The sequence below is a fragment of the Danio rerio genome, chromosome 20 (assembly GCF_052040795.2).
Source record: "Danio rerio strain M-AB ecotype USA chromosome 20, GRCz13ab, whole genome shotgun sequence".
NCBI lineage: Eukaryota > Metazoa > Chordata > Actinopteri > Cypriniformes > Danionidae > Danio > Danio rerio.
The window spans coordinates 52075001-52100672 of NC_141040.1; the positions used below are offsets into that span (position 1 = coordinate 52075001).

The 25672-nt window shown below is 36.2% G+C and overlaps 1 protein-coding gene across 13 annotated transcripts in view; it reads left to right on the top strand.

Annotated features, from left to right (window-relative positions):
- The window catches only part of prdm1c (PR domain containing 1c, with ZNF domain), a 26051-nt gene extending 456 nt beyond the window's left edge, over nucleotides 1-25595 (top strand). Inside the window, exons 2-9 of one of the 13 annotated variants that reach the window (XM_087298812.1) lie at nucleotides 1459-1510; nucleotides 6068-6305; nucleotides 8225-8434; nucleotides 10337-10459; nucleotides 18110-18371; nucleotides 20719-21455; nucleotides 21602-21730; nucleotides 25023-25595. In XM_087298812.1, coding sequence (XP_087154938.1) covers nucleotides 8249-8434; nucleotides 10337-10459; nucleotides 18110-18371; nucleotides 20719-21455; nucleotides 21602-21730; nucleotides 25023-25517 — 1932 coding nt within the window. In that variant the 5' untranslated portion in view covers nucleotides 1459-1510; nucleotides 6068-6305; nucleotides 8225-8248 and the 3' untranslated portion in view covers nucleotides 25518-25595. Of the gene's footprint in view, nucleotides 29-1458; nucleotides 1511-6067; nucleotides 6306-8224; nucleotides 8435-10336; nucleotides 10460-18109; nucleotides 18372-20718; nucleotides 21456-21601; nucleotides 21731-25022 lie in introns of all 13 variants that reach the window. The other 12 variants (XM_087298819.1, XM_087298814.1, XM_087298821.1 and 9 more) reach the window with 12 other exon arrangements.
- The last annotated feature ends 77 nt before the right edge of the window (nucleotides 25596-25672 follow it).

Here is a 25672-nt window from a genome sequence, read left to right on the forward strand (position 1 = left end):
CGTGCGACTGAAGTTTTACTGATAAATGGTAGGTTTGAATGGTAAAATTGCGATTTTCAGTGATTAAAGTAGGGCCTGTTTATCAAAGCAATCTAAAAAATTCAGAAGGTGCCTCTTTTATGGTGTTTTATATAAGATAGTTTTTTTCAGAGGTGGAAAGTAACGTAACAAATTAACGTTACCTTTGTTCGCATTACTGTTATTGTTTTTGAGTGAATTTATACTTTTAGGTAGTTTTTAAAATCAGTAATTTTATTTTTACTTTCTGTATGTTTTACTATTTTAAAGTTGTGATATGTAGGCCAGCTACTTTTTTTTTTGTTACGTTACATTACTGTATGACGCGTTGAAAAACGTAAACAAACAAAACTCGAGTGACAAGTTTGAATGATAAATGGTTTTTGAATGGTAAAATGCAATATTCAGTGATTAAAGTATGTTCTGTTTATCAAATTAAGCAGCCTAAATAATTAGGAAGATGTGCGTCTTTTATAGTGTTTTATGTTGGATACTTTTTGGCAGAGGTGGAAAGTAACGACATTTTGTAACGACTTTGTTTCAAAATGGCTACATGTTGCTTTTTTAGCTGGTTGTTACGTTACATTACTGTATGACGCATTGAAACAAACGTAAACAAACAATACTCATGCGACAAGTTTGCAATCTAAATATTTTAGGAAGACGTGCTTTATAGTGTTTTATGTAGGCTACTGTTTGGCAGACAGTAACGAATTAACGTTACATTTACTCTTGTTACTGTGTTTTGTGAATTTTCTTTTTAAAGTATTTTTTTTTAATCTGTCATTTTACTGAAGTATTTTTGGATACTTTTTAAATTATTCTTTGTTTTTGGAGCTTGACAGCTATAATAACAGACCTTGTATCCTTCTGGGGTTTGTCTTTTTTTTTTTTTTTTTACATGATTTTATATATGTTGAATTAACTACTTCTTTAATATAGTTCAGCACATGTCTGTCTGTCTGTCTGTCAATTTAAATTCTACACTGTAAAACCCAAAAAGTTTAGGTAACACAAACAATTAGAGGAAACCGATTGCAGCAAACCGTTGCTAATCCAAAAAAAACCCCAAAAACTAATTCTAATGAGTGCTGTGAACTTAATCCATTTGAGTAAACAAAGCAAATTTAGCACAGTAAAATCTAATAAATAAAGAGAACTCAAACCAACTGAGTACTGTAAAACCCAATATGTTTTAATAACCCAATAAGAGTTAAAAAAAACTAACCTATAGTAAGTACTGGGAACTTACTCTATTTAAGTTGAATTAATGAGGTATTTAATTAAGAGTTCAAAACTCTTTTCAAATGAGTGGAATTAACTTACTGTAATTTTTTATTGTAAATTTACACTCATTTCATTTGATAAAGTTGACTGTTGGGTTTTTCAGTGTGTTGATCAAATTAATATTGACATGCCTTTTTTAATGGTTTTATGTAGGCAATTTTTGATGCCACAATGATACAATCACACACCACTTCTTCTTCTGAGGGTGAGTAAATGACAGAATGTTGTATTATATTTAGAATTAACTATTTAATTAATATTGTTCTTGCAAAAAATGTAGTTTCAGATCCATGATGTAATATTCTAAAATTACGCTAAACATGAATCAGTCAGCACTTGTTACAAAGGCTGTCCAAACTGCACTGCAATCACAACTTTGAAGAAAACTTTCACATTCAGTCTTTGCTTAAATTATTAATAACAAAGTACTGCACAGCGATATGAAGTTAGATCATTCACACACAACACAAGAGACCGGATACAAGATAAACTGCTCTCTGAAGTTTGTTCAAACAAATGTTGGTATTACAAAGAGGTTTTGAAATTGATTGTGTGAACTGAAACTAAATTTAACTGCAATAAATGCATTAGATCTGAAGTTTAACTAGTTTTGTTACAATTGGATATAGTTAACCCCCAAAAAGAAAAGAAAATCATCATTTACTCATCCTCCATTTGTTTCTAACCTGTTTGAGTTTCATTCTTCTATTGAACACAAAAAGAAGAATGTTGAAAGCCTGCAGCCATTCACTTCCATTGTGTTTTTTTTTTCCTTACTATGGATGTCAGTCGTTCGTTCATTCATTTTCCGTCGGCTTAGTCCCTTATTTATCAGGGGTCGCCACTGCAGAATGAACCGCCAGCTATTCCAGCATATTTTTTACGCAGCAGATGCCCTTCCAGCTGCAACCCAGTACTGGGAAACACCCATACATTTTCATATTCACACACACACACTCATACACTACGGCCAATTTAGTATATTAAGTCTCCCTATAGCGCATGTCTTTGGATTGTGGGGGAAACCGGAGCACCCGGAGGAAACCCACACCAACATGGGAAGAACATGCAATCTCCACACAGAAATGCCAACTGACCCAGCCGGGTCTCAAACAAGAAACCTTCTTGCTTCGAGTTGACAGTGCTAACCACTGAGTCACCGGGCTGCCACTACCAGTTTACAACATTATTCAAATTTAATTCTCTTGTGTTTATCAGAATAAATAAACTCATAAATTTTGGAGCAATTTGAGAGCAAGGAAGTGTTAATTCTTTGGGTGAACTATAGATTTGAAAATGTACACCTTGCTTTTTTAAAACAGCATCAAAAATAAAAGAATCTAGTGTTGGTTTAGTTCAAAACTGTTCAGTGTAATTTTTCCTGAACAGTTTGAAGCGACATCAGTTCAGCTATTAGCAGTTCTACTGGTTTAAATCATCTTCAGTCAGTTCAGTGTTAGTTCAGTTTAGTTTAATAAATAATACATCAAACAGCAGCGTTCCTCACCTCACTTACTGTAAACAGCAAAACTCAAATCACAATGTCAAATCAGTCATCAGTAATAAGAGTTGACACACGGTAATGTCAAATCTGGAAATGCAGTGATAGCAAGTTGTCCCGATGAAGGTCACAGTGATTCGTGATTACTTTGTCAGCCACACCAAGAGAAGGTAGTTGTTTTAAAACTAATTTCTAGACATTGGCATCTTTGTGGTGTCATTTAAATAAAAAACTGATTCAGTTTAGTATAAATGTCACTGTTGAAGTTCAGTTTCTTTCAATTCAGTTTTATACTATTATTCAGTGGACGGACAATCCACTGAAGAGCTGCATAATCAGCCTTGACATAAAGCATTGGAATACAGGATCTCCACATTTAAGAGAAATTGGACCGAAAGTCTAATTTTACCTAGTCAAAACTAATAACAAGTAGCTAATTTTAGTTGTAAGTTTTTAAAAACAATAGTTTTTTTTGGTTATGTTATAAAACTGTTCTTATAGCATACAGTGTTGGTTAAGGCACTTCAAAAAAGTAATATATTTCAAGAGTGCAGTTGTATTTAAATTACTTCTCTAATTACTTTATCTCAAATCTAACTTGATTACTCAAACAGTTTTTTACCTGACTGAAGACTAAACCACATCAATCTCAATGCCTAGAAATTAAACTCCTATTTTTTTTTTTTACTGAAGTCAAACAGCAACTTTTATTTTTGTCTCAGAGCTAAAAACAAGTGATGGCAACATATTTCATAGGTACACTGTTAACTACTTTTGGAAATCACACAGTATTAAACTAATATGAACTATCTTACTGTAGGACAGTTATGCGGTATGTTACTGTATTTTAAAGTTGCATTGTAAAAATTACTGTATAATTTACAGTAAAGATAAACATACAATTCTGTAAATACAGAAAGATAAATGATGCTGCCAATGTAAATACAGTATTTTTGCTGTATTTGATTGACAGTAAGTTACTAGATTCTGCAGGAAATTGTTAACAGTGCATTGGTTGGACAAATAAAAATGCATATATATACAGTTACTGTAGGTCCATAAATATTGGGACACAATTCTAACATTTTGGCTCTATACACCAACACAATGGATTTGAAATTAAATGAACAAGATGTGTTTAACTGCAGACTGTCAGCTTTAATTTGAGGGTATTTACATCCAAATCAGGTGAACGCTGTAGGAATTACAACACTTTGCCTATGTGCCTCACTCTTGTTAAGGGACCAAAAGTAATTGGACAATTGTGTTTGCACTGAATCTCAGTTTTCAAACTCTCTGCTTGTTTTTTTTTTTTTTTTTCAAGATCTGAGACGAACTATCCAACAACAAATATACAGTGCATCTGGAAAGTATTCATAGCGCGTCACTTTTTCCATATTTTTTTATGTTACAGCTTTATTCAAAAAATGATTAATTCATTTATTTCCTCAACATTCTACACAATACCCCTAAATGACAATGTGAAAAAAAAAGTTTTTGAAATTGTTGCAAATTTATTAAAAATAAAAAACCTGAAAAATCAGATGTGCATCAGTATTCACAGCCTTTGCTCAATACTGTGTTGATGCACCTTTGGCAGAAATTACAGCCTCAAATCTTTTTGAATATGATGCCACAAGCTTGGCACACCTGTTTTTGGGAATTTTTGCTTATTCCTCTTTGCAGTAACTCTCAAGCTCTATCAGTTTAATGGGAAGCGACTGTGTACAGCCACTTTTAGATCTATTCAATAGGATTTAGGTCTGGGCTCTGGGACATTCACAGAGTTGTGGTAAAGTCACTCTATTGATATTATAGCGGTGTGTTTTGAGTCATTGAAGATGAACCGTCGCCCCAGTCTGAGGTCAAAAGCACTCTGAAGCAGGTTTTCATCCAGGATGTCTGTGAACATCTTTCTCTCTATCCTGACTAGACCTCCAGTTCCTGCTGCTGCAAAACATCCCCACAGCATAATGCTGCCACCACCATGCTTCGATGTAGGGATGCTATTAGCCTGGTGATAAGCAGTTCCTGGTTTTCTCAGAAGGTAACGCCTGGCATTCACTCCAAAGAGTTCCATTGTAGTCTCATCAGACCAGAGAGTTTTGTTTCTTATGGTCTGAGAGTCCTTCAGATGCCTTTTGGCAAGTCCGAGAAAGGGAGTGGCTTCCGTCTGCCCACTCTGCCATACAGGCCTGATTGGTGGATCACTGCACGGATGGTTGTCCTTCTGTGAGGTTCTCCTCTCTCCACAAAAGAGTGCTGGAGCTCAGACAGAGTGACCATCAGGTTATTGATTACCTCCCTGATTAAGGCCCTGAGACTCAATCAGCTTAGATGGCGGGCCAGCTCTAGGAAGAGTCCTGGTGGTTCCAAACATCTTCCACTTACAGATGACGGAGGCTACTGTGCTCAGTGGAACTTTCAGAGCAGCAGAAATTTTTCTGTAACCTTCTCCAGTTTTGTGCCTCAAGACAATCCTGCCTCGGAGGTCTACAGACAATTCCTTTGTCTTCATGCTTGGTTTGTGCTTTGACATGCATTGTCAACCCTGGGACCTTATGTAGACAGGTGTATGCCTTTTCAAATCATGTCCAATCAACTGATTTGAACACAGGTGACCCCTAATAAAGCTGCTGTAACATCTCAAGAATGATCAGTGGAAACAATGTACCTGAGCTTAATTTAGAGCTTCTCGCCAAAGGCTGTGAATACTGATGTACATGTGATTTTTCAGGGTTTTTATTTTTAATTAATTTTAATAAAAATAAAAAAATTCACATTGTCATTATAGGGTATTGTGTGTAGAAGTTTTGGATAATTTTTTTGTATTTTGGAATAAGTTATGTTAAGAATATGTTATGCTGTAACAAAAATATTTGGAAAAAGTGGAGCGCTATGAATACTTTCCGTATGCACTGTATGACAATAAATGTCATGTAAAATGCTATTTAAACTCACATTAATTGCATTTAACACTGAACAAAGCACATAATTAAAGAAATTTAAATTTCTAAAATAGAAATTTCATGCATTGTCATCACAGATGGTTAGGACAAAAACTTCTTTTTAACATGTAAGAGATAGCTTTTATCATGTGTCTGCATTTTACTTTCAGCAGAAAAGTAATTTAATTACTTTTACTGTGTTACTTTGTAACTGATTACACTCAACATTGCTGTCACGGTGCAACCACAACATAACTTGATCTCCAAATTTGATCTCCGTTGTATATTTGAATTGCATGAACAATATGAACAGGTCTCAAAGCTGTCATTTCTGAGGTGTCATCTAGAAAGCTTGAGCGGTTCTCTGAAATGCACAGTCAGAGGAAAAGCGAGAGACTCTGAGGGGTGGAGAAACACATCAGGGTGGAGTTTATCTTCAGATGATGCCTGAATGAAATCAGAGGTTTCTACACATTCGAGAGAGAGAAACAGAGAGAGTTCCTGCAGCCTCCTCCTACGGACACACACACTGACTCAACCCAAACATCACAGTAAGTCTCGCTTATGATTTTACATGCAGTTGGTGTGAGTAAATCAGCTGAAGCTCAGTCTGAAGGAAACCTCTTCATGTCAGATGCTTAGTGTGTGTGTTGTGGTCGCAGATCTGTGTGTGTGTGAGCGAGAACTGCGCTTTAGTATTGAGTTTCATTCTTAGTTGCCAGTTTGATGTGGAAACTCAGATTAACACTCGTGTCATGTAGCTGTTGAATGCATGCTTTTGATCAGGTCAGAAAAGAAAAAGTTCAGTCAAAATCTAAAGCTCAGAAGTTCCTCAGAGTTTAGGAGACTTGATTCATTTTTGTAAACAGTTGAAGTCAGAATTATTAGCCCCCCTTTGAATTTTTACTGCTTTTTTAAATATTTCTTCAATTATGTTTAACAGAGCAAGGAAATTTTCACTGTATGTCTGATAATATTTTTTTCTTCTGGAGAAAGTCTTATTTGGTTTATTTCTTCTAGAGTAACAGCAGTTATAATTTTTTAAAAGACAATTTTAAGGTCAATATTATTAGCCCCTTTAACCTAATTTTGTTTTCCGATAGTCTACAGAACAAACCATCATTATACAATAACTTGCCTAATTACCCTAACCTGCCAAGTTAACCTAATTAACCTAGTTAAGTATTTAAATGCCACTTTAAGCTGTATATAAGTGCCTTGAAAAATATGTAGTAAAATATTATGTACTGTCATTATGGCAAAGAAAAAATTAATCAGTTATTAGAAATGAGTTAATAAAACTATTATGTTTAGAAATGTGTTTAAAAAAAATCTTTCTGTTGAACAGAAATTGGGCAAAAAATTAAACAGGAGGCTAATAATTCTGACTTCAACTGCATATACTGTATATGTTTTGTGTGATGCGAATTCTTAACATTAAAAATGTAGGCAAATGAGACATTTTTGAGTTTTGTTTGCAAAAATGTGAATTAATTGTAATTAACTCTTATGTAACTTATGGGGATAATTTCATCCACTCTGGGGTGATTTTGAGTCTTAATTTGGCCATAACATGTTCTGTGTTTCAGCTAGCAGAATGATTTCGGGTGAGAAATCATATTTTGACACATATTTTGAGAAAAAGCTTTGAAACTTTTAAAGAACTCAACAATACATTCTGGGAAAATTTACTACTCTTTTTTTATGTTAGGGATGAAAGCATCCAGGGCGACGCGGTGGCCCAGTAGATAGTGCTGTCGCCTCACAGCAAGAAGGTTGCTGGTTCGGGCCTCAGCTGGTTCAGTTGGCATTTCTGTGTGGAGTTAGCATGTTCTCCCTGCATTTGCGTGGGTTTCCTCCGAGTGCGCCGGTTTCCCCCACAGTCCAAAGACATGCGGTACAGGTGAATTGGGTAGGCTAAATTGTCCATAGTGTATGTATGTGTGTGAATGAGGGTGTATGGGTTTCCCAGTAATGGGTTGCGGCTGGAAGGGCATCCGCTGCGTAAAACAAATGCTGGATAAATTGGCGGTTCATTCTGTGACGACCTCAGATTAATAAAGAAACTAAGCCGAAAAGAAAGAAAATGAATGTTATGAATCTGCCACTATGCTGACACACAGGCATTTGTAGCCCCGCCTTCTTTTGAAAAGAGAACAATCTCATTTGAATTTAAAGCGTCAGTCACCAAAAGGCACAACTTGGTACAAGGCCTAAAAGGGGCAGTTTCAAAGAGTTATAAAGTATTATTCGTGTGTTATTTTCAGCTGAAATTTCACACAAACACTCTAGGGACATCAGAGACAGGAAAAAAGGGGCGTAATAGGTGCCCTGTAAAGGAAACTTTAAGTCAGTTTCTAATTACTCACATGCTCTGTGTTTATACATATTGACTAAAGCAGCGGAATGGGAAATAGTGATGTTTTATCTTCTGCTTATCATCATGTGCTCCATTTTCTGTCGTTCACAGGTTTAAACTTTGTTCACTTTTATTATGCCATCAAAAACACTCACAACCACATCAAACAACAGCATCTCTGCACAAACCGAAGAGCAGCGTCTGGAAGAGACACACACCTGTCATCTTAAAAACCAACATGAGGCAGACTTTGATGGGTGGAAGAAAAGCAGAGCACAGACATCATTACCCAGAAACCTCAGATTCACTTATCTCCATCAGGTATGCATACTTGTGAAGTGGATCAAAAACATATTTACAGACTTAAAGGGGTAGTTCATTTACTCGCCCTTGAAGAGATCATTTACTTACTCTCAAGTGTTTAAAAATATTCCAGTTTCTTCTTCCTGTTTAACACAAAAGAAGATATTTTGAAAAATGTTTGAAACCTGTAACTATTGACTTCCGTAGTTGTAAAAACAACTCAATGGTTACAACATTGTTCAAAATAACTTCTTTTGTGTCTAAATAAAAAATACATTTAAGTTTATGTTAATTTTTATTCATTATTATGCATCCATTTTCTTTATCTAGACAATTTTTTTAGTTTCCAATTGTTTTCATTTGATCTACTTAAATAGGAAACTTTTTAGAATAAGGTTTCATTTATTAACATTAATTTACTCTATTAGTTCAAATTATATAGTGTTTATTAATTTTAGTTAACGTTGGTTTGAACATTTAGTTCTGTGTAATAATCAGGTTTATTAAATAATGTGTTAGTAATTGTTGTAACATTTACTAACACAATATTTAAAAACCACTTAATACACAAAATATGTTTGCTTGATTTGACAACTAGATACTAAGCTTAGAAAATGTGATGTTCAAATTAAATGATGAAAAACAGTTTGATCAACTGTAAACAATCAAAATGTCATTAGACACATTTAATAATATGTTTAAATCAATTTTAGAAACAATTTTCTTGATTAAATGAGCCATTAAAACATTTAAAACGTCCTTGGACACATTTAATAATGTTTAAATCAATTTTAGAAACAATTTTCTTCATTAACCAAGCCATTAAAACATTTAAAACGTCATTAGACACATTTTAATTCCTTTTTTAAAATCAATTTTAGAAACAATTTTTTATGGTTAAAAAAATGAGCGTTTCTTATCATTCTGCAAACATTGTTAGAACATTAATTTGTTCATAACCATCAGTCACCTTGTTATTCCATGTTATCCGGATATATTGTGTAGTAATGAGTTTAACTACTCTACTATCATGAACACTTACAATTGACAAAGTATTCATGAAAAAGCATGCTCGATTACTCAACAGCTGTGTTTTTGGGACTGAAATGGGTTACTGTTACAAAGGGGATGTTTGTGTCCGTATAAACACCATAAAATTATCTTTTAAAAAAAGATGACAACATGTGCATGCACAGGACATGTTTAGAATAATGGCAAGTCCGAACAAAGTGTGTGGCAGTGTTGTTGTTGTTGTTGCTCAAATGTCTGCTAATGCTTCATCAGCGTCAATTTAGTTCCCATTACATGTGAAGAGTTTGAATGACTTAAATATTTCCCAAAAGATCTTTAACAGAGCAAGGAATTTTTCACGGTATTTCCTAAAATATTTTTTCTTCCGGAGAAAGTTTTCTATTTGCTTTAACCAAGTATTTGGTTTATTTCGGCTAGAATAAAAGCAGAATTTTTTAAGGTCCGTGTTATTAGCTGCCTTAAGCAATATTTGTTTTTGGTTGTCTACAGAACAAACCATCATTATACAATAACTTGCCTAATTACCCTAACCTGCCTAGTTAACTTAGTTCAGCCTTTAAATGTTACTTTAAGCTGTACAGAAGTGTCTTGAATAATGTCTAGTAAAATATTATGTACTGTCATCATAGCAAAGATAAAATAAATCAGTTATTAGAAGTGAGTTATTAAAACTATTATGTTTAGAAATGTGTTAAATCTTCTCTCCGTTAAACAGAAAATGGGGGGAGATATACATGGGGGCTAATAGTTTTTACAGTACTGTCCAATACAAGCCTACACAATCAACTTGGAAAGAGTTTAGCAATTTTGGTTGAGAGCTTTATTATTTTACCTGTCATGTTTGGAGCTGCTAATCTGGTCTTTATTGTGCTGATATTGTGTTGTCAGAAGGTGCTGGGAGTTTTGGCCACAGAAGTCATTCCAGCAGGGACATGCTTGGGTCCACTGCAGGCCAAACATCTCCATCCTGAAGATACACCTGCAGACGTCCACCCGCAACACATCTGGAGGGTACGTCTGTGTGTGTGTGTACAGATTTATGTGGTTGACTCTTCATACCTCTAAAGTTCAAAATGCATAAATTATGACTATGGAGTGTCCTTGTAAAACATGTATACAAGTGTGTGTGTGTGTGTGTGGGTGTACAGGTTTATGTGGTTGACTCTTTATACCCCTGTAGTTCAGAATGCATAAATTATGACTACGGAGTGTCCTTATAAAACATGTATACAAGTGTGTGTGTGTACAGGTTTATGTTGTTGAATCTTCATATCCCTGTAGTCCAAAACACTTAAATCACGCCTATGTAAAAACGTATGTACAAGTTTATGTTTATGTTTATGTGTACAGGTTTATGGAGTGTCCCTGTAAAACACGTATAAAAGTGTGTGTGGGTGTGTGTGTGTGCGCGTGCGTGTGTGCGTGCGTGTGTGTGTACAGGTTTATGTGGTTGACTTCTTGTGTCCCTGTAGTTCAAAACGCTCAAATCACATCTATGGATTGTCCCTGTAAACCTATACAAGTGTGTGTGTGTGTGTACAAGTCTATGGAGTGTACCTTTAGACCATGTAAAGCAGGGGTCACCAATCTCGTTCCTGGAGGGCCGGTGTCCCTGCAGGGTTTAGCACCAACTCGCCTCAACACACCTGCCTGGGTGTTTCAAGTATACCTAGTAAGACCTTGATTAGCTTGTTCAGGTGTGTTTGATTAGGGTTGGAGCTAAAATCTGCAGGACACCGGCCCTCCAGGAACAAGTTTGGTGATCACTGATGTATAGTATACTAGAGTTTGTGTGTGTGTGTGTACAGGTTTATGGAGTGTCCCTGTACAACATATACACAAATGTGTGTGTGTGTGTGCATGTTTATGTGGTTAACTCCTCACATCCCTGTAATTTAAAATGCTTAAATTACGTCTATGAAGTGTCCCTGTAAAACATGTTTACAAGTGTATGTGTGTGCACGTGTACATGTTTATGTGGTTGACTCCTTACATTCGTGTAATTCAAAATGCTTAAATTATGACTGCAGTGTCCTTGTCTGTGTTTGACTTCTCATATTCCTGTAGTTCAAAAGACTTAAATTACGCCTATGGAGTGTCCCTGTAAAACATTTACACAAGTGTGTGTGTGTGTGTGTGTGTGTGTGTGTGCGTGACTGTGTTTGTGTTGTTGACTCATCATATCCCTGTAGTTCAGAAGGCTTAAATTACACCTATAGAGTGTCCCTGTAAAACATGTATACAAGAGTGTGTGTGTGTGTGCGCGCGCGCGCGTGTGTATGCGTGTGTGCATGCGTGGGGGTGTGTGTGTGCATGTGTGTGTATGTGTGTGTGTGTGTGTGTGTGTGTGTGTGTGTGTGTGTGTGTGTGTGTGTGTGTGTGAGATTCTGAATCTGAGCAGCATTCTGAGTCATTGAGGCTCATATTTAGCAGTCATGTTTCAGTGGTGTGTGTGTGCTCATGTTGGGTTTCTCTGACGCACTGCTCCTCGCTTACATGTGCCGGTAAAGCTACACACTCGTATCTCACACACTGACTCAGCAAAGGAAGTGGCTGACACTCACACAGACAGACACACACACTGAGAATAGGCTTCCCAGAAAACCTTCATAGATTGTTCTGATGCATTTGCAGCACCACAGGTTTTCACACATCACGAATTGTCAGTATTTATGATGCCAAGTTGCATAAACAGTGCATCCAAATGTGACCTAATTCCATTATTTATTTAATGTTTAAACTTTATCACACAAACATATTTCTTATAAAAATATTAGAGTTTAGTATGTTTAATTTAACAGGTAGCTTACAATAAATCCTTAAATTATTCCGACTGAGCATTTAAGGGTTTGGAGTATTAACATGTTTTATATATATACATACATATATACATACACACTCACTGGCCACTTTATTAGGTACACCTGTCCAACTGCTTGTTAATGCAAATTTCTAATCAGCCAATCACATGGCAGCAACTCAATGCATTTAGGCATGTAGACATGGTCAAGATAATCTGCTGCAAACCGAGCATCCGAATGGGGAAGAAAGATGATTAAGTGACTTTGGTATGCAGAAAAGCATCTCTGAATGCACAACACATTGAAGCTTGAGGCGGATGGGCTACAGCAGCAAAAGAGCACACCGGGTGCTACTCTTGTTAGCTAACAGGAAACTGAGGCTACAATTCACACAGGCTCACTAAAATTGGACAATAGAAAATTCGAAAAACGTTGCCTGGTCTGATGAGTCTCGATTTCTGCTGCAACATTCAAATCTTAGGTTCAGAATTTGGTGTCAGCAACATGAAAGCATGGATCCATCCTGCCTTGAATCAACAGTTCAGGCTGGTGGTGGTGGTGGTGTAATGGTGTGGATGGCTGCTTCCAGCAGGATAGCAAGCCATGTTATAAAGCGCAAATCATCTCAGACTGGTTTCTTGAACATGATAATGAGTTCACTGTACTCAAATGGCCTCCACAGTAACCAGATCTCAATCCAATAGAGCACCTTTGGGATGTGGTGGAACGGGAGATTTGCATCATGGATGTGCAGCCGACAAATCTGCAGCAACTGCGTGATGCTATCATGTCAATATGGAGCAAAATCTCTGAGGAATATTTCCAGTACCTTGTTGAATCTATGCCACGAAGGATTAAGGCAAAAGGGGGTCGAACCCACTAATAGTAAGGTGTACCTAATAAAGTGGCCAGTGAGTGTATATGTAATTTACGTTTACAAATATTAAAACAAAAACATTAAACCACATTAAATAATCAATTTAAATTTGCATAAATTTTTTTATTAATTCATATTATTATTACATTTCTATTTTTGAACCAGCTGCAACCCATCACTGGGAAACACCCATACACTCCCATTCTCACACATACTCTACGGACAATTTAGCTTACCCAATTCACCTACAGCGCATTTGTTTGGACTGTGGGAGAAACCGGAGCATCTGGAGGAAACTCACACGAACACAGTGAGAACATGCAAACTCCACACAGAAATGCCAACTGGCCGCAAAATATACAATTTAAAATGAAAATATAAATAATGAAAATCTGTCAAAATTTACATGAAAATTTGACAATGCAAAAAAATCTATAAATAATAAAATATGTTAAACAATTAAACGGGTTTTGAGCTGCAGACTATAACAAATTAGCAATGACTGCTTAAAATTCAGCTTTTTCCATCACAGGAGTAAATTGAATCATTTTAATTTATTTTTTTAAATCTGTTATATTAAAATGACACGTATATTCATGTATTTTTTTATTAAATATATCTCTGTGAGCAGTACAGACTTTAAAACACTAAACATTTAAACATTCTATGTTTTGTATACTAAAATACACCTTAATAAACATAATAACACTCCTGAAAACAGAATCTAGAGAGTTAAATATTACTCCAAATGAAATCTCTCTGTATGACTGCAATGCACATAAGGCAAGTTCATAAATGTGCAAGTTTAGTTTCTGAAGCTCAGTATTAGACAGGATGAACTAAAGTGACAACAGAAAGAGAGAAACAGGTGTTGTGAGGTCAAACAGACGAGCCGTTCATCCAGCGGCTAGAAAACCGAATCAGCAACTCAACCACACGCTCTCACTTTCACACTGTGACTCACACTAAAAGGAAGATCACAGAGCACTGCAATCAAAGAGAGGAAAAACACTAATTGTGGTTGAAATGTATTTTAAATATACGCTAAATTTGTCTCAATAAAATATTTTTATTTCAACTTCAAGAAACCAAAATCTATTTCAGAATGTTTTTAAGGGTCAATAAATACATTTTTAACCTTGCAGTGGAATGTGTGGGGCTGCACAACATATCGTTTCAGCATCGATATCGCAATAGTCACATCGCAAGATATACAGTGTTGAAACCACAGTTCAAAACACATGAGATTTGAGGAGACACTGCAGAATGTGACCATAATAGCGTGTTTAAAGGCCTGGGAGTGTGTGAGCATTTCAAGAGAGTTTAAAGCATTTTTATAGTGCTTTATGAAAGATTAATTTCATTGAATTATTTATATGATGAAGTTTCATTCATTCATTTTTTATTAATCTGGGGTTGCCACAGCGGAATGAACCGCCAACTTATCCAGCATGTGTTTTACACAGTGGATGAGGAAACATCCATACACACTCATTCATACACATACAGGACAGACAATTTACTGTAGCTTACCCAATTCACCTGTACCACATGTCTTTGGACTTGTAAGGGAAACCGGAGCACCGGAAAGAAACCCTCGCAAACATTGGGAGAACATGCAAACTCCACACAGAAATGCAAACTGACCCAGCCGGAGTTTGAACTAGTGACTTTCTTGCTGTGAGGTGATTGTGCTACCCACTGCGCCCTTGTGTTGCCCATGATGAAGTTTAATTTAATATTTTATTATTCACCTTCTGTACCTGAAAACTGTTCGACTCTTCCCAGAAAACCATAGAGCCCTTTTTTCACTTTAATATTTGCTCCACTGTGTTATTTATGACTGTAGTTTGTTTATTACATGCATATAATTAATTACGTAAGATACTGTATATTTCTATGTCACTCCCCAGTCAATCTAAATGAATGAAGTATTTAAGTTGTCTGGTGAAATTGTATTTATATTGCAGAGGAAAAAAAAAAACATCTGTCAAACTTTTCAATATCTAGTATAAAGTATTCATTATTTTTTTAAAGATATAACAACACAGTTGAAGTCCGAATTAATTTTTAAACACCATTTTAAGGACAAAATTATTAGCTCCTTTAAGCTATATTATTTTTCAATAGTCTACAACAGAACAAACCATCGTTATACAATAACTTGCCTAATTACCCTAACCTGCCTAGTTAACCTAATTAACCTAGTTCAGCCTTGAAATGTCACTTTAAGCTGTATAGAAGTGTCTTGAAAAATATCTAGTCAAATATTATTTACTGTCATCATGGCAAAGATAAAATAAATCAGTTATTAGAGATGAGTTATTAAAGCTATTATGTTTAGAAATGTGTTGAAAAAATCTTTTTTCCATTAAACAGAAATTGGGGGAAAAAAATAAACAGGAGGCTAAAAATTCAGGGGGGCTTCAACTGTGTATTGAATAATGCGCTCTAAAGTCTCTTAGAGTAACACTAATATATCTCATGTAAATTATGTTCCTCTAAAGATTTTTTTGTGATTTGTTTTTGTCTTTTACAATGGCAGAGATGAGACAGTGGCAGTTTTTTATGAATTAATTAATATTCAATAATATTATTATTTATTTGTTTGTGTGTTTTAATTTATCCCTTTAATAGTATTTTTTATTTAGAAGTTTTGCAGAGCAAATAAAGATTTGCTTAATTGTTTTTTGTATGTTTTATAAAATATGTTTTTAAAAATATGCCATACGCAGCAGATGGCCTTCCAGCTGCTACCCAACTCTGGGAAACACCCATCCATGCACTCATTCACTATAGATATTTAAAACGCTTAAAATTATATTTTGCCTAATTAGTTTCCACAAAAACACATTGGCATGTATGTTAGTGTTTTAAATATATATTTTTAAAAATATTCAAAAAAGAATTGTAAAATATAGTTTACAATAAAAAATGTATTATTTAGGCTGAATATTTAAGAGTTTTTGGTGTTTGGTAGATTTTTAAAAAATATTAAATATTTACAGTATCTCATGTATATTATTTTCCTCTCAATAACTTTTAGTGATTTTTTTCCCTGTTACATTAGCAGTTATGAGACAGTGACAGTTTTTTATTAATTATTATTATTCAATAATAATATTTTTTATTTATGCTCCCTAATAGTATTTTTTATTTAGAAGTCTTGCAGAGCAAATAAAGATTCTCTTAATTTTCTTGTATATTTTATTCACCTTATTCTTTGCCGACGAGCGGGCGCAGCCATTTAAATGTTTTTGGCTTGAGACTTCCGGTCTCATTCACTTCCATTTATTTTTAGACATTAAAAACTGCTCGTTACGCTGTTTGATGTTGCAAACTGATATTTCCTTGTTTTATTATTCTACTTGGTCTGTATAGTCATGCAAACATTTGTTTGTAGAGTAAGGAGTTGTCTGTCGTTTATTATTCCTAGTCATTTCTCCCATAGGCGACTGAATTGGAAGTTCTAAGACAATCGCGAAAACAGGCGCACTTCCACATTTTAGAATAAGGTCAATAAAATATGTTTAAAAATATATATTTAAAATGCTTAAAATTATATTTTGTCTAATTATTTTCTTTGAAAAATATTTTCTACCAAACCGAGCATCAGAATGGGGAAGAAACATGATTTAAGTGACTTTAAACGAGGGCATGGCAGCCCATATAGCAACCTTTTCTGGCCCTGCTCTGGTCCACACAATCAGTTTTTGCTTGACCCACATGGCGCAGTGAATTACGGTACATGACTGGACCAAGTCTGGCTTTCAGACAAGGGCCAAACATGGACCATATCTGGGCCAAGTCGCAGCCAAGTTAATAACCCAGAACTGGGCCAGAAATGTTGGTGTGTCACGACTGCAATTAAATTGATAAACCCATGAAGCATTGGGCTTTAGACACACTATAGGCAATGCGACCTAATTAGTAGAATATTTTTCTTTATTTAAAAATAATATAAATGTGGGTCAAGACAGGCCAAACTTATGTGGCCCACATATACATTTTTTAACATCTGGGTCAAACACGATATTTGACATCTGGCCCAAATCTTGTGCGCGGCCTTAAAGACAGTGCCACCTCTGTCAAACCCGGGCCATGTTTGACCCACATGCTGTATGCCAGTGCAAAATAAATGCCATCTGTGCCAGCTTTATGCCAAATCTGGGCCAGTTTCTCAAATCTTCTAATGTCCAATGTTGGTGAGCCTGTGCAAATTGTAGCCTCAGTTTCCTGTTGTTAGCTGACAGGAGTGTCACCAGTGTGGTCTTCTGCTGCTGTAGCCCATCCGGCTCAAGGTTGGACGTGTTGTGCGTTCAGAGATGCTCTTCTGCAGACCTCAGTTGTAACAAGTGGTTATTTGAGTTACTGTTGCCTTTTTTATCAGCTGGAACCAGTCTGGCCATTCTCCTCTGACCTCTGGCATCAAAGGCATTTGGAACTCACTGGATATTCTCTCTTTTTTGGACCATTCTCTGTAAACCCTAGAGATGGTTGTTCGTAAAAATCCCAGTAGATCAGCAGTTTCTGAAATATTCGGATCAGCCAACACCAATGCCAGGATCAAAGTCACTTAAATCACCTTTCTTCCTCATTCTGATGCTCGGTTTAAACTGCAGCAGATCGTCTTGACCATGTCTACATGCCTAAATGCATCGAGTTGCTGCCATGTGATTGGCTGATTAGAAATTTTCATTGACAAACAGTTGTACAGGTGTACGTAATAAAGTGGCCGATGAGTGTATTTTGAATGCTGTTGCTGATGCTTTCTATTCATTATGAAATTATGTCAGTGTATTTTTGCCCTTTTTTAAATATTTCGAAATATACATATAATTTAAAATGTATAAAATCACTCCAAAACTGTTATTTTTTTTACTGTTGCCAATTAAAAAAAAAAGGTAAAAAAAAGAGGTAAATTTGATACTTTAAGTTGAGGTGTTCTGTTAAAATGTGGATATATTTAATTCTGTCTCTCAGGTTTATTCAGCTGGGCGTTTGGATCATTTGCTGTCCTGTGAGGAAGAGAGCTCCAGCAACTGGATGTGCTTCATAAACTCTGCTCAATCTCCTTGGCAGCAGAATCTTGCCCCGTTTCAAGTAGGAATGCAGATTTACTTCAGCGCCATGAAGGTTATAATGCCTGGGGAGGAGCTAATGGTGGGGCGGAGCCTAGAGTACAGGCAGCCAATGAGCAGCAGTCTTAGGACTTCCGGTCTGAAACAGCCACCTCCCACACACAGTGAGTGACAGCAGATTGACTTTCATGCTATTATAAGTCATTTATCTGCACGTGGAGTATAGTAAAAGTAAATACATTCATTTATTCATAATCAGTATTTTTAAAGAACAGTAAAAGGATTGTAAAGTTTGCTCTCAGTCAGTTTGACTGAAAATTTGACTTTGTGTTTCTTTAGTAGAGCATTAAAGACAATTATAAACTCAATGTAGTATTAGAATTTTTTAGCCGGGCTAATAATGAACCGAATGCTCATGCAGTATAACAACAAACTTTTACTTTTTTTTAAACACAAAAGCTTTCACTTTCAAATCTTTTAATATAACTTAAAACAGTCCAATAAAGGCAGAGCAAACCATCAAAAGCAAAGGGGTAGGGCGAAATCAGCAAATGTACTAAACATATAAGCTCTACATGTATTTGAGCACTTTGAATAAATTATATTAAATCAAATTATGGATTTTACACTGAAAATATGGGCTACCTGATCTTTAAGAGTCAAAAATGCATATGTAGGCAACACAAAATTATTACCCGCCACGACTCCTGATCATTAGAAACTTGCGTGCAAAAAACTGCCGTATCATTTATCCACAACCTCAGCAAACACTGGTTTGCTTGGTTTGGTTTGCAAACTTCTTTTCTGATTGAGATCACAGACATGCACTGAAGTTTTGCATTTTCGGTTTTTGGCCAGAAGAGAAAAATGGGCAAAACAAAACAAATACTGGAAAAAAAGGCCATGCTCCTCTACAGTGTTCAGCGCGCTGGTTTCACTCTCCCTCCCGCCTAAAGTCCTGCTCACAATGTGCGATTTCAGCCACTATTTGGTTGTCTGAGACAAATTTGGGAAATCCTAGGCTAGACTCTGTGATATTTGCTCATTATACTTGCTGTAAGGAATCATTTCAGAATGTGGCATAGTAAAAAGTGTCACGCATGGATGGCATCAAACTGATGAGTTTTCTTCCATGTTTTGCGTGACTTTATTGATCTTCATTCTGACATTATGACAGCTGAGATCTTACAGTGTGACATGGAAGTTTGTGACATGTTACAATCATTTAGGTGTATTAAAAATCACATCGTGTAAGCCGGGCCCTGCGTGAAGTGAAGTGGCTTTCACACCAGACGCGTAAAGAGCTGTGCTATGAAACCCATTTTTTTCAATGGCTTACTGTGCTCAAGGGTGGCTTGTTGCTTCAGTGGAGCACTGTAGAAATAAATCTATTTGCTTTTGCATCAAATAAAAATTCGTAGTCAATGCATGAGCCTGTAGGATGATCTGCCTGTCTTCTTTAATCTGCACCATTTAAAAATCAGAATAAACCTAAATATAAGAAAAAATTTGACATATTTAAGATGGAATTAAATGACATTTAGGAGAGTAAGTGATCGTAATTTAATGTTGGGATTTATACTATACTATACTATACCATACTTTACTATACTATACTATTTTATGCTATACTATACTATGCTTAACTTTACTATACCATACTATATTATACTGTACCATACTATACTTTACCATACTGTACTGTACTGTACTATACTATACTATACCATACAATACTTTCCTGTCCTACCCTATCATATCCTATACTATACCATACAATACTTTACTATACTAATTTATACTATACTATACCATACCATACTATATCATACAATACTTTCCTATACTATACCATACTATACTATACCATACTATATCATACAATACTTTCCTATACTATACCATACTATACTATACCATACTATATCATACAATACTTTCCTATACTATACCATACTATACCATACTATACCATACCATACTATATCATACAATACTTTCCTATACCATACTATACCATACCATACTATACCATACTATACCATACTATACCATACTATATCATACAATACTTTCCTATACTATACCATACTATACTATACTAAACTATACTAAGCCATTCTATACTATAATTTTTATACTATACTATACCATTCTATAGTATACTTTTTTATACTGTACTGTAATATACTATACTATACTATACTACAGAACTCAAAAATATCAGAATCTGATATAATGTGATGGAGTATGCATCTGTATGTAAATTTGTAATATTTAAAAATATTAAAATAATTTAAAAATAAAACAAAAGACTTTGGTAAAGGTGTAAAAACACTGTTTAACATCATTGACTCTTTAACACTATTTACTGTACACAGCCATGTCTGTTTTTGTCAAAGTGGTTCTCATATTTCAAACAATTACCAAATTCATTGCTTAAATTGAAAATGTTTTTATTATTTTTACCTTCCTCTCAAATATTTTCTAAATCACTTTTTGCACTTTCAGCTGATCCTCAAGGTAAAGTTAGAAAGAGAAAAAGAGGTTACACTGTGACTGAGATCCTGGATCTGGACCCCCGGACTGACCATCACACCGAAACTCCTCTAAACAAACCATTCAGCACCATTGCACAGTCTAAACATGAGAGAAAAGTGACCAGAGATCTGCAGAATCCAAAACTGGCTTCATCTTCAGCAACTTACAGCATCTTCGACAACATACAAAGACATGTTTATACCTCTGCTTTCCCACAATCCTCTCTGCCAAGGTATACACTGCCTATTATTCAATACATGCCTCATAACATTCCCCTTCAACTAGTCCACATGTATCCATCTTCTTTGAGTCCAACATCCAATAGGAATAACTTTTCATTAGTGTCAATTAAAAAAAGCGACTTCAGAATTGAAGCGACAGACTCTATAAAGACTAAGAATAAACCTGAGGACTCAATAAAGTTGGCTCATAGCCAGCCACCAGCCTTGGGTAATGCAACTCATTCTTCATTATACCGTGCTGATGACATCACAGCCAAGTCATTACACACGGGCGTGGCCTCATTGAACATGGGCAGGCCTTCGGCAGATGGCTCCTCCTCCTCCACCACAGAGTCTCACGATGCCATAAAGCAGACTGTACAAGGTTACAGGTCTTTACCATATCCCTTACAGAGACAGAATGGAAAGATCCAGTACACATGTAACGTGTGTGGGAAGAACTTTAGTCAGCTCTCCAACCTGAAGGTACTTTATTACGAATCACTCTTTTGGTTTGAATAATTCTTTTTCCATTTTCCAAGTATAGACATTTACAAACCCCACAACAGATAAGCAGAAAAATAAGATAACATTGACTAATAAAACCTAAATTTTTACTATCTGATCTCCAGGTCCACCTGAGGGTCCACAGTGGTGAGAAACCCTACAGATGCAACATCTGCAGGAGGAGCTTTTCCCAGCTGGCTCACCTTCAGAAGCACATCCAGGTTCACACAGGAGAAAAACCACATGAATGCCATGTAAGAACACACAGAAGATCTCTCAAAATACAATATCTCACTATGTTCAAAACACAAGAGATGACCAAAAGCTATAAATAATTGACTTAAATGCTCAGTATATAATTTTCGCCACTAGAGGGTGTGTATTCACATCAAAAAGGCAGAGTGTAGAATCATGGGAGTTCATTACATACTATGGGACATGCTCCGTCTCACTTGTTAAAATGCATATTTCTCTGGATTTAAACATTCTTCGAAACATTTGAAATAATACATAACTTGAAACACATAATTCAGCAAAATATATAACAGTTGTAGTGGTTTTTGGATATTTTAATGAAAACATTTGACATATTATGCCTTTAAAACCATTCTTCATTATTATAATTAATTCATCGTGGACTTATAAAGTTTTAGGTTTGATTTGTGAAAACTGTATTCAATGTTGGTCAACTATGCCATGAAAAATACTATACTATACTATTCTATACTATACTATACAAATTTGCATATCGGCAAACATTTGTCTTCAAAATTTCGTGAGACCAGGTTTTTTTTATACACCCCCAAATCTGAAAAAGTTGGGACAGTATGCAAAATAAAATAAAAAAAATAAAGATTTCTAAATTTACTTTGTCTTTACTTTTTTTTACCCTTACTTTTCACCGCAGACAATACAACAAACATTATTTAAAGGGTTCCTCATGATTTTTATTGTTGTTGTTTTTTATAAACACCACTATTCCACATAAACATAACCACATAAACACATATTCCAATTATAGTTCTTGCAACACATTTAAAAAAAAAGTTGGAACAGTAAAGCATTTACCACTTTGTAATGTTTCCATTCCTTTACACAACACTAAAAGAAGTTCAGGGACTAAAGACACCAAGGCCCAATCCCAATTATACCCCTTAGCCCTTCCTCTTACCCTAATTCTCTTTAGCTTGAAGGCTAAAGGCTAAGGGCAAGGGGTATACACTAGGGTTGGGCATCTAAGCTATAATGCCGATCCGATACGCATCTCGATACAAAGAATACGATCCGATATATTAGCGATACATTTGTGACATATTGCGATGCAACACGATACGATTCACACCCATATCACGATACGATGCGATATTTCAGCACTAACTAATTAGATCAAGTTTATGAGATGATGTGAAAGAGGATGCTGTGCCATTGAATGAGTTTGATTATTTATAAACCAAGCAAAACCAAGACTTTTTTTTACAAACTGGCTTTTCTTTTAGAGCCAGAGTGTCAGTTTACAGTAGAGGGCCATTTTAGAACATATAGCACATATTATTTAAGTATTTTCAAGATAAACAGAATGTATAAGTGCAATATATATTAAAAAAATATATATATATTTGCACTCTTTCAACATAAATAAAATTAGCATTGCACAACAAGAATTGTGATTTAACTTTTCAACTATGAAAACAAGTTTTACAAAGATATATTTTGCCACTGATTATTCAAAACTTAAGGTCGTGAACTAGCAGTGTTATGCTGCTTTGAAACATCACTGTCACTGTAAACAACAGGCTAATAAAAATATAACAAACCAGCAATCTTCTTGCTGTGAGGTGGTCAAACTACCCACTGTGCCACTGTGACACCCAATTATTTTTATCATTATTATTATTAATATTATTATTATTATAATTAAATAAAAATTAACAGGAGGAGGTGTTTAAAACCTTCGTTCTCCGTGACACTAGGTTGAATATCTTTGCAGATGAACAATGCAATAGCATTCGTTATTGGCGTAGAGCGAGCAGAACTGTTGCGCATGGAAAAAAAAACTTGCAATGCTTTTCTCACCACTTTTGGAGCTGGTTGAAGCAGTGCGAAAGCCGGGGATGCAGAAACACTGGAAGATGCTTTCACAACAACACCGTGGCGCCGCTTCAAGTGAGATATCAGATTAGTCGTACTGCCCGCGTATTTTACAGATGCGCGGCACATTTTGCAAATTGCATCTGTCCTGTCATGTCGTCCATCCTCAAATCCATAATGTTGCTTGCCATACTTTAGATTTAAAACTCAGTGAGGAATAAAATGTTTGTTTTGCTTCTCGCGCTTTCTGAGGGCGCACCACTAGCTTCATCCGCACACCTGATACACTGAGTTGCAGTGTGTGCACATCCGCAAATCCGTTGCTAAGGCTTACTTTATGTAGGTCGATTAAATTATGCGCCAAAAACAGGTTGACAACACTTGTTAATAAATAAAAAATACATTCTATATTAAAAATATAAGCTGTATCTCGGAAAAATCGATGCATCTCGCAAAAACCGATGCATCTCGATTTGCTTCCAAAATTTCATTCATCCTCTGCTGCTGAACCGATGCACTCGCATCGTGAACGCGCATAACCGCGTATCGATACATATCGGTTAATCTTCCCATCCCTAGTATACACCCCTTCAAACGAAGGACCACACTCCAGACATCCCAAGTCTCCCGGAAGTTGTGGGAGTATCGCGCAAATGCATAGACACTCCCGGAATACCCGCAAATGAATGATAATCTCCCGGAAATCGCGCGTCTCCCTTAAATACGTTGCACACCCCTCTCTTCACCGCATCCCTCCTAGCTCTTCAGGTACGTCGCGCGCAACTCACCCCCACCGCTCTTTAGATACGTCGTGCGTGCACACGCCTCCTCAGATACGTACATTGCTCACTCAGATACGTACGTTGCTGGTCGAACCCAGAGAAATCGACAGTGCTTCTGAACACTGTTAACATAGGGCTTCCTTTTGGCACAGTACAGTTTTAACTGGCATTTGTGGATGTAACTATGTCTTGTGGTATGGTTTGCCAACATAGTCCTGAGCCCCTGTGGTGATATCAGTAATATGATGAATGAGGATTCTTGATGCAGTGCTGCCTGAGAGATCGCAGATCACGGTAGTTCAGCTTAGGCTTGTGCCCTTGTCCTTTATGCACTGAAATTCTTCCAGAATCCTTTAATCTTTGAATGATGTTATGCACTGTTGAAGGTGAAATATCCAAATGTCTTTCTATTTTTCTTTGAGGAACTTTGTTTTTAAACATTTCAATCATTTTCTCTTGTATGTGTTGGCAAACTGGTGATCCTTTGCCCATCTTTGCTCCTAAAGGACTAGACCTTTCTTGGATGCTGCTTTTGTACCAAATCATAATTAATCACCTGTTGAGATAACCTGTTTCGTTCACTATTTAACCAATTAATGCTTTAATTTAATTCATAAAGTTTTTAAAAAGTCTTTCACCTGATTGGTGAAACCTGATTGGTGTGTTTCCTGCACAGGTGTGTGCCAGACGTTTCAGCAGCTGCAGTAACCTGAAAAAACACCTGCGGCTCCACTCAGGTGAGCGGCCGTATGTCTGCAAGCAATGCTCTGCCAGCTTCACCCAGCACGTCCACCTGCGGCTCCACAGGAGGATTCATGCCACCCCACAGTCACACCAATGCCCGCACTGCCCTCGCAGGTACACACACATCTGCAGCCTGCAGATCCACCTCCAGCAGTTCTGCCCCTCCTCCAGCACTACAAGCCCCGCCTCCCTGCTGGGCTTGGCTAATAAGGAAATCGAGCGGTTTGATGTCAGCGAAGAGGCGGAGAGGCTTGAGGTTAGCATGGAGATGGAGGCTATAAAGAAGATGTGTCAGGTGATCTGGGCACAGACTCTCGCAGGTGCATCTGTCCTCCAGCAGGGGGCAGCACACATCAACACAATCAAAAGTGGATCGTCCTGCTCTCTGATTCCTAATGTTTCTGGTAAACAAGAAGCTAGTCAGTAGATTGAGGGATATTTGTTTGTTGATATAAGAAGTTTGTTGTTTTTGGCTGGTTTGGTATTAAATGAGCAAACATTTAAACGTGCTGTATGTACGTTTTTGACTCTCCAAAAGCATAAAATTGCCGCTATTTTAGTAAAGGCTCGTACACACCGGGA